The sequence below is a fragment of the Grus americana genome, assembly GCF_028858705.1.
Source record: "Grus americana isolate bGruAme1 chromosome 27 unlocalized genomic scaffold, bGruAme1.mat SUPER_27_unloc_1, whole genome shotgun sequence".
Taxonomy (NCBI): domain Eukaryota; kingdom Metazoa; phylum Chordata; class Aves; order Gruiformes; family Gruidae; genus Grus; species Grus americana.
This window is the reverse complement of record NW_026561291.1, coordinates 1,155,447-1,165,232: the sequence shown is the minus strand read 5'-3', so window position 1 is coordinate 1,165,232 and position 9,786 is coordinate 1,155,447. Positions and strand designations below refer to the sequence as shown.

The 9,786-nt window shown below is 55.7% G+C and overlaps 2 protein-coding genes across 2 annotated transcripts in view; both read right to left on the bottom strand.

The window, feature by feature from the left end:
* Positions 1-328: 328 nt before the first annotated feature.
* On the bottom strand, positions 329-1,276 carry LOC129200052 (olfactory receptor 14A16-like). The gene has a single exon (XM_054811306.1). The coding sequence runs from the start codon at positions 1,274-1,276 to the stop codon at positions 329-331; it is 948 nt and encodes a 315-aa protein (XP_054667281.1).
* A 3,415-nt stretch (positions 1,277-4,691) lies between these two features.
* The window catches only part of LOC129200051 (olfactory receptor 14A16-like), a 48,173-nt gene continuing 43,078 nt past the window's right edge, over positions 4,692-9,786 (bottom strand). Inside the window, exon 3 of the mRNA XM_054811305.1 lies at positions 4,692-4,821. Coding sequence (XP_054667280.1) covers positions 4,692-4,821 — 130 coding nt within the window. The remainder of the gene's footprint in view (positions 4,822-9,786) is intronic.

The window sequence follows — 9,786 nt, the reverse complement described above, 5'->3', positions numbered from 1 at the left end:
CCCTTTGGGGGTGAAATTCCTTGGGTCTGATGTTGACATCAGCTTTGGAAGAACAGCTCAATCGTGAGGAACTGCATTGAGGAGATGCCACTTTATTACAGAGGTGCGATGAGAGAGTCCCAGGGTCAGACAACCCTTTTATACAAGTGAGACAGAACAAGTTCATTCCTCAGTAGAACTGAGATGAATCTGAACATTTCATTAGGAACAAAATAGACACAAATGAACAAACAGATAACTCTGAGGATAATGATAAACAAAGAAACCAAGTAAAGGCCTGATATTGGTTACCCTGGCAGTCACTTGTGAAAGAGAAATGGGAAGTATATCATAACTGAGATAAATTTTTCATGAGAAACATCCATGAAATCACTTTCCTAATGGCCTGCTTGAGCTCCTGGTTCCTCATGCTGTAGATGAGGGGGTTCGCTGATGGAGGCACCAGCGAGTACAGAACTGCCACCACCAGGTCCAGGGATGGGGAGGAGATGGAGGGGGGCTTTAGGTGAGAAAATATGACAGTGGTGACAAACAGGGAGACCACGGCCAGGTGAGGGAGGCACGTGGAAAAGGCTTTGTGCCATCCCTGCTCAGAGGGGATCCTCAGCACGGCCCTGAAGATCTGCACATAGGACAGCACAATGAAAAGAAAACACCCAAAACCTAAAAAACAGCTTAATATAAGAAGCCCAACTTCCCTGAGGTAGGCATCTGAGCAGGAGAGCTTAAGGATTTGTGGGATGTCACAGAAGAACTGGTCCAGGGCATTACCCTGGCAGAGTGGAATTGAAAATGTATTGGCCGTGTGCAGCACAGCATTGAGAAACCCACTGCCCCAGGCAGCTGCTGCCATGTGGACACAAGCTCTGCTGCCCAGGAGGGTCCCGTAGTGCAGGGGTTTGCAGATGGCAACATAGCGGTCATAGGACATGACTGTGAGAAGGAAATATTCTGCTGAGATCAGAAAGTAAAAGAAAAAGACCTGAGCAGCACATCCTGCGTAGGAGATGGCCCTGGTGTCCCAGAGGGAATTGGCCATGGCTTTAGGGAGAGTGGTGGAGATGGAGCCCAGGTCAAGGAGGGAGAGGTTGAGGAGGAAGAAGTACATGGGGGTGTGGAGGTGGTGGTCGCAGGCTATGGCAGTGATGATGAGGCCATTGGCCAGGAGAGCAGCCAGGTAGATGCCCAGGAAGAGCCAGAAGTGCAAGAGCTGCAGCTCCCGTGTGTCTGCCAATGCCAGGAGGAGGAACTCAGTGATGGAGCTGCTGTTGGACATCTGCTGTTTCTTGACATTGAGGCTGGTTGGTTGAAAAAAGGAAGGACAAGGAAAATTGTGACAGATTTCTCTGAGCAATGCCACTCCATTTTTTCATAGTAAAACCCCCATGCTGAAATGCATTTCCTTTCTCTGCTTTGTGCTGGCTGATGTGTTGTGAGGAGCTGAGGAGTCAGCTGTGCTCAGCTGCAGTGGGTACATGGAGCTGGTTTGTGAAAGCTCAAATGTTAAAAATCAATGTCAGATGTAATCCACTTCTAATGGTAAAATTCAGTCCCTGCTGTCATGACTCAGAAGTTCCCAGGATGCACAAGAGTGGCTTAGTATGTCCTTGTAAGAATTTTGTCTGTGCTTTTTATTTTCCACTGTCACATCTGAGGGGTGTTCTTGTGAGGGGTAGAAATACTCATTTTAGGATGGAAAATAGGAAGGGTCTTGAGGAAGGACAGGCAAAAGGGTTCAGCTCTTTCTAGCTTAGTGCAGAGTCAGGACAGCTTCAGTGTTCATTAGACTGTCACCCAGCTGCCCTGCACTTTTATTTGTGATGCCTTGAAGATGACATCACACACAAATGACACTTTAAAAAACCCCCAAAACTAGACTGTGATGAGAGATGGGGAGTCCTGGTTGAAAGGGCAGATCTGCAAACTCTTTTTTTTTCCCAGTCCAGACATGCACTTGTGATTGAGAGAGAAGGACACAGCCCCTCTCAGAGAGAAGCAAAGGCCTCTGAGAGGAGAGAACTGACCTCCAAGGGAAAGCTCAGCACTCCCTGGGATCCTACAGCACAGCCGTGCTCTTCTGGGGCAGCTCCCAAGCCCAGCAGCACAGGCAAAGCAGACAGTCCGATGTCCTGAAGATGGGATGTCCTAAAGGCAGAGTCAGCTCATGGCTCAGCAGACAACGCCCAGCAGACATCTAGAGTGAGGGACCACAAGAGAGCAGCCTGAAGGCAGCCTAGCCCAGGGCTTGGCTGCAGTTTCCTCCCACTCCCTGCCCATGTCTCTGCTGCCTGGAGCTGTCCCTGCCAGGAGCTGGTGCTCTGCCCACGCCTCTCCTCCCTGTCCCTGCTCACAGAGCCCATCCCACCCTCTGTGTGCTCAGCTCTGCCCTGCAGACCCCTCCTGGCACCAGGGCACTGCCCAAGGGGATCCCAATGCTCCTTGAGAAGTGCCATGGCAAATGTCCCAGGGGTGATCTGAAGCTGTGAGTAGCCTGGAAACACGCAGCACCCTCTCAAGATCAGAAGGACCCTGCCCTGCCCTTCCAGGGGGTCGCTCCTTCCACCCACAGCTTCTCCCTGCAGTGCCCTGGGCAGCTCCCCGGGCAGGCTGAGGGCTGACCCTGGCAGGCAGAAGATTCCCCTGGTGGGCAGGGACCCTGATGTGAAGGACAGCCTTGGGCACCTCCAGCTGAAAACTCTGGCTACACAGCTATTCAAAATTGCCTAAAAAAGCCCACCCCCTCCTTATAGATCCCATACGCTTGAGCTGTTCCAGCTTGAGGAGATGCCTCCAGGAACTACAGCTGCATTGCCCTGCACCCAGAGACTTACCGTGTCAAGGGCTCTGAAGATTTCTCCTTCCCTGAGCTCTCAGCAAGCCTCCCATTTCCAACTGCCTTTAAGCTCTCTCTGCCTCGCTGTTCTCCCCTCGGTGCCTGCAGGCAGAGCCCTCAGCCCTGCTGTGCTCTGCAGAGGAGCTGCTCCTGGGCAGAGCTGTCTCTCTGCAGCACAGCCCACTTGCCATGAGCTCCCTTTGTCCCAGGAGACCAGCAGCAGAGGAGCAGCCCAAGGCGGCATGTTAATGACCCCTCTGGTGGGTTTGGGGATGAGTCCATGAAGCTCCGACCCTGAGAGGAAGCTGATGAAACCTCTCCAGAAGTCACAGTCAGATGCAAACCAGCCTTTGGGCTGGTGGTCTCTGCAGCTCTGTCTTCTTGTGCTTCTCATTGCAACCCTGTCACCTCCATAGGAAAAAGTCAGGCTTGGGATGAGCTTCTCAGGTCTTCTTCTGGCTCCCAGAGGTGCTCATCCCCTTTGCACCACCTTGAAACACATCTTGGCCTCTTGGCCTGGCGGTTTCTACTGGGTGGTCACTGTAGATGCTCCTTCTACTGCCCTGCTTCCCTCCTAATGTGGACTCCAATGTCACCTCCGTGTCAAGCGGTCCTTTACCTGCAAGAGCAGCTGCAAAGCTCAGAAGCCAGCTGGGCTCTTCTCCAAGCCAGCTGGGCTCTTCTCCCAGCAAGGCACTAGGTTAAATGGAGCTGGGATTTGTGTCTCCCCTTGGGAGCAGTGCCGTGAAGCGGGTGCTTCCAGGTCTTGGTCACTCTCATCCCCAAATCAATGCCTAGGCATGTCCTGTTGACTGTAGGAAGAACCTGGTTGTCCTGGAGATGTTTGCTCATAGGCACACATCTCCTCCTGCCTGTTGTTAGCTGTTGAAATGACCCCATGTAGAAAGCCAGGTGGAGGCCATGGAAACCTGCTGGGTGCCCCCAGCTTTTGCTAGATGCCATCAGCACCCAGCTGGGCTTCCAGTCTTCTCTCTCACTCCACCCTCTTGTGTCCAAATGCAGCATGGACTTCCCATGGAAGTGAAGACATGCAAGTGTGGTGCTGCCGTTGAGGGAACTGACCACAAACCTGAGACAGGCCTCATGCAGAAAGAAATGAAAGTCAATCCTCCTGGCTCCACAGCCCCAGAGGGCTTCACCCGTCCACTCAACCCTCCCGCAGAGCCACGGGCATGGGGAAAATACCATGGCTGGCCAAGGCAAAGGTCTATGTGTCCTGTGGCCCCATCGTGGGACATAGGAAAAGACATGGTGGGTAATTGCTCTTTCTGAATGCAACACCGAGGATAAAAGAGAGAAAGGGTCCATCCTGGAGAGCCCTCTCTCATGGAGAAATGAGCTGGAGAGGTGCCCGTTGCCTGCCTGCGTTGGTCTTGTGAGAGATTTTCTCCATTCATCCCTCCTGCTGGGGATCTACACTGACAAAGAGGTCTACCATGCTGTAAGGGGCATTCAGCCTAGTTTGGGAGGAGATCTTCTTGAGAGCCTAAGGGAGGAACCTGCCCTGTGTTCCAGGCAATTCTAGACCTGATGAAAGAGGAATGGGAGGATATGGAAGAGTTCTTCTGGGGCCACCTTCGGAAAGACGTGGTGTGCCTGGCAGAAGCACTCAGCAGGAACACACAAGATGCCATGTTGCCTGTTCCTCTGTTTCTACAGCACCTGAGATGGAACAACCCTGCAGGTAGAGTGATGCTGGGAAGCTCTGGGAAGTCACCAACAGGTGTGCAGTCGTTAGGTTTTAACCGGGACCGGTGTCATTGGTTCCTCCTTCCCGGGACAGTCTCCATGCCAGGAAACCAATGAGAAGACAAGGAGGACCATGAGGGCGGTGAGCTCATCCAAAGCACTCAGGCCAGACCAGCTTGAGGCCATGAGCAGATTGGGAGATAGTTTGCTCCAAGTAGGCATCTGTGTCATCCTTTCTGCTCTTGGTTCCTCTTCTTTCTATGTCATCGTACTCCTCGCTGTCAAGGAACCCAGCAGAGCTCTGGGCAGACCTCAGGGTCTACAGAGAAAAGCTCACGTATTCCTTTGTGTCTTCTACAGACAAGAGCGTAGTCTTGAGCATCCTGCAGGAGGAAAAGGACCGAGAAGATTGGAAAACCTCCTTCAAAGCCCTGGCTCAGCCCTTCTTCCAGGTACGCGTGTGCCCAGCTGCTGCTCACAGGTATCACGTACCCAAAGAACCGCTTTGCTGGTGGTCGCGTCCATTTCCAGACACATCCGCTGAGCTCAGGGTGTTCCCACGTGGAAGAAAAGAGATCGGTCCCCTCTTTTTTGAGCAGGCACCTCGTCCTGCTGTGGTCTCCTGCTCTGCTCCTGCAGACAGCTGGCTTCCTGGGTGCTTTTTATATGCCGATTCAGATCCCCCTTGGAAACCAGATGGGTTTCTTCCCTTGGAGAAAATCACCTGTAGGTTTCTCCCTGGGCAGTTCTGTTCTTGTCCCTTTGGTGGCAAGTTCTCACCATGCCCCCCACTTCTCCAGAGCCCTCGTTGCTTTTCTTTGCACTAAGACCCCATGAATCCCCTCGGGCTGCTTGGGCAACGAGGGGTGGCTCCTAACGACCCTGGGTTCTTGCAGGAATGGGAGCAGAGCCTTCACTCTGTCAAGGAGCGGCGGATGAATGAAGGTCCCCATGGCTCCCCCAGAAGGGGAGCTGGGGGGGGCAACTGGGAGATGTGATGTGGTGCGCAGTGCTCCCAGTGCCCCCCAGTGCTTCAGCAGTGCCCCTTGATGCTCCCAGTGCTGCCCCAGTGCTCCAAGTGCTTCCCCATAGCTCCCTCCAGTGCCACCCCAGTGCTCCCAGTATGGCTCCCTGGCTCCCCCAGTGCTCCCAGTGCCACCCCAGTGCTCCCAGTATGGCTCCCTGGCTCCCCCATAGCTCCCTCCAGTGCCACCCCAGTGCTCCCAGTATGAATCCCTGGCTCCCCCAGTGCCACTCCAGTGCTCCCAGTATGGCTCCCTGGCTCCCCCAGTGCTCCCAGTGCCACCCCAGCCCCGCCCCCTCTCCCCCTCCCCTGCCGTGACTCCGCCCCCCGCAGAGCGCGGGAGCCCCACCCGCTGTCGCGCATGCGCGGTCGGACCAGCGGGGAAGGCGCCGCTGCAGCCCAGACCCGGTGGGCGGCTCCGTCCGGTACGGGGAGGGGGTGGGGGGGTGTTGGGGGGGGGGTGTTGGGGGGGTCGGGGGGATCGGGGGTGTTCCGTGTCTCTTTGCAGCGTGCTCCCGCCATGTCCAGGCAGCTCCCCCAAGACGAAGGAGGCAGGCAGGCAGGAGCCATTTCCTCCAGCCAGGCCCACCGCTGCAATCCCGTCCTCCGAAGGCTGCAAGAGAGCGCTGCAGGTACGTGCTGTGCCTTGCTATAACTACCGTGCCGCTGAGACTCGGCTAAAGCCTCTTTGTGCAGAGAGCCGAGCTGAAAGGATCCCTTGGCGTGCGTTCCTTGTAACCTGCCTGTCACCCCCTTCAGATCTTCTTCACAAAAAGGAAGGTGCTACACACCCTTCTCGCCTGTTATTGTCCCAGGAGTTCATAGACTCATAGAATCATTAAGGTTGGAAAAGACCTCTAAGATCATCAAGTCCAACCGTCAACCCAACACCACCATGCCCACTAAACCATGTCCCAAAGTGCCACGTCTACACGTTTTTTGAACACGTCCAGGGATGGGGACTCCACCACCTCTCTGGGCAGCCTGTTCCAATGCCTGACCACTCTTTGGGTGAAGAAATTTTTCCTAATGTCCAATCTAAACCTGCCCTGACACACCTTGAAGCCATTTCCTCTCATCCTCTCGCTTTTTATCTGGGAGAGGAGACCAACACCCACCTCACTACAACCTCCTTTGAGGTAGTTGTAGAGAGCGATCAGGTCTCCCCTCAGCCTCCTCTTCTCCAGACTAAGGTTGCCATGAAACACTTTATTCTGGCCAGGGGCTATGGAAAATGTCCAAGTCCTTCCTAGACGCTTGGGAGTGGAGGTCTTTGGTCACTCAGCCGTGCTCGCCATGCGTTGGCGTGACTCCACGGCCCCTGACCTGGTAGGGGCAAAGCGCTGCCAACCGACCGGCTGAGGCAAGGGGCACCACCACGGGTCAGAGCCGAAGGAAGCTGCTGCAGGAGCTGAGACTAATCCTGCCTGCTGCTGCGTTTCCGTCCCCTCCAGGAGGTCTGGCAGCTGTCTGCAGAGTGGGAGCAAGTGAAGACGCGGTGGCAAGAGCGACGACAGCAAGCGAAGGCAGAATGGGCGGCGTGGGAAGCCTGGGCTGCAGGGGAGGATCGCCAGCCACCCCAGATACGGGCAGTGATTGACACCGCTGAGAGCAGCAGCGACCCTCTCTGTCGGGGGTCTCCAGGGGGTTGGAGCAGGACTGACACCCAGCTGCAGGGCAGGGGTTTGCCTGCTCATCCCCGTGGGGGAGAGATGGGCAGCAGGATCCGAGGGGCAAAAGCAGCCATCAGCCGTGGTGACGGGCACGTGGTGCTTAGTCTCCCGGCTCCCAGGTCCTGCTGCAGGCTCCTTTCAAGAGGTCCTCTGGGGAACGGCACCTCTGTCTGCCGTCTGGTTTGCTGAGAGCATCTCCTCCTTGGCAGGCACTCGGCACTGGAGGCCCTTGGATTCCCCACCCTCCGGCCCAGCCCAGGAGAAAGGAGGTCAACGAGAGGTGGAGGAAGGCGGAAAACCCTCTCCCAGCAGAGGAGATGGCAGCAGCAGCCCAGCTGAAGAGACTCCAGCCTGAGTAAGTGTGCGCTGGCTCTGGACACAGCCTGGGGCAGTCGAGCAGCCATGACCCCGCAGAGATGTCCAGGTCCCCCGTCCCTGCATCCGGGGCTTGCGTAGGACAGATGCTGAGGGACGATGTTTCCCTGTTGTTGCAGCCACCTTTCCCCACGAGCGGTCCAGGTCCTCAACAGGCTGGAGCCGCACCAAGCGCGGAGGAACATTTTCAGGCACGTCGCTGAGAACAACAGGCGGCGTCAAGAGCGGCAGAGGCAGCTCCCCTGGTAACTATCTCCAAAAAGGCACGGTGCTTCCTCCGGCTGCAGGGCCCGTCCCTCCACGGAGGGCATCCCTGGGGGGAAAGAGGGCATTTCTGACACCCCTCGTGCGGCAGAAGCGGGTTTTGGAGGGTGGGTTTGGGCTGGACCTCCCTGACACCCAAGGGGCACTGCCTGGGCACCCAGAACTGGCTTTCCACGTGGGATGTAAAAGTCCTGTCTGAAGACAGAGGGATCCCTGTGATGGCTGGCTCTCCCCTTTCCAAACAGAGAGCACGTCCTTCCCTTGCAGAGTCCTGCCCCAAGACACCTTGCCCCGAGGGGGGACACCTGTATGGGACATCCAAGGTCTCAGCTCCACCTGACTGAGCCCCAGGCTGACCAGCTGCACCTGGGACCTTCTCCTGGGCTTGGGCATCAGGGGCCTCTCCCACTGAAGTGACACCTTGAAGATTCATCGCAAGCAGATGCCATCATGGGTGGCCTGAGCTACGCCTGCAGGATTTCTCTGCCTTCTCTCTGTCCATACAATCATTTGCTTTTCTTTCTTCCTCCCTACAACTAGATGCTGGTACCGCAGCAGAGGGGAAGGTGCCGGGAGCGGTGGCTGTTAGTGAAGGCGCTTGGAGGCTTCTCAGCTGCCAAGATCCACCTCTAAAGACAAAATAAAGAGGTCTGGAGCTGTTCCCATCTGGACTGGCTGGTCTGTGCCTGGTGATGGATCCATCTAAAGGGATTGCACACACACACCCCACGGGTGATCCCAGAACTGCTCGCAGGGGCAGGAGGGAATAAAGTCCACGCACACCCCACAGCGCGAACACGTGCACATCCCAACACACAGGCAGGACGATGCAGGTGGTGCTCGCGCTCTCCCCGGGAAACCAGCACAGAAAGAACCAGTGAGAGAAGCCTCCTGTTCACAGCTCTGGTCCTCGTGGGGGACCTGAACCACTCTGGTGCCTGCTGGAAGGACAAATCCAGCAGGGATGGAGCGATCCAGGAGATTTCTAGTGCACATTTCCTGGCAGGGGTGGTGGAGGAAGGAAGGAGGAGAGGTGCTCTGCTGGGCCTGGCACTGGTGAACAAGGAAGAAGTGGTTGGGGATTTGAAAGCCAGCGGCAGCCTTGGCTGCAGTGACCCTGAGGTGATAGAGTTGAGGATGCGGAGGGGAGGGAGCAGGGCAAAAAGCCAAGAGCACAGCCCTGGCTTCCAGGAGAGCAGAGTTCCACCCCGTGAGAGACCCCACCTCTGCTCCCTCCTCTGGCCAGGCCCAGCCTTGGGAACCAGCTGGTGGCCACAAGGAGACAAAACAAGGTGGGGGAAGAGTGGGGTGGGGAGGCACGGCAAGCATCTGTTCAGAAAAATTGGCTGCTGGGCTGTCTGCATCTTCCCCAGACAGGGAGATTCCCTGAGCCGTGGTTGACAGCTCTGAGTGATAAGGGTGTAAATCAACTTTTGCGAGAAACTCCCTCAGCGCTAAAAACTGTAATGCTGACCTTTTGAGGTCCTCCTTGAGTAAGTTCACGGGCAGACCTGTTAACACGTGCTGTTACCTTACTCAAAGTTGGAGGATTTTTGCAGGGAAGCACCCAACAAATGAAAACACGTCGGGGCTCTGGGCAAGTGTCTCGTTTCAATAAGCCTTAAAATTGGGGGTGCCCCAATGCCAAATCGATGGGGTACCCTATGCTCAATTAGCAGCGATAGTCCAGCAGAAAAGCAAGGAAAGAGCGGAAAGGAGGGGCTGCTTAAGCCGCAGGAACAGTGTCCTTACAGTCCCCTGAGACAGGAACTGAGAAAAATGGATGGACAACATCAGGAGCAGGGAAAGGTGTGGCAGGGACCATACAGGAGCCAGCAGGGTCCCTAAACCAAGACCGGCTCTCCTTAAAGAATAGCAACCTTTTAATCTCCCTTAAGGCCCTGAAA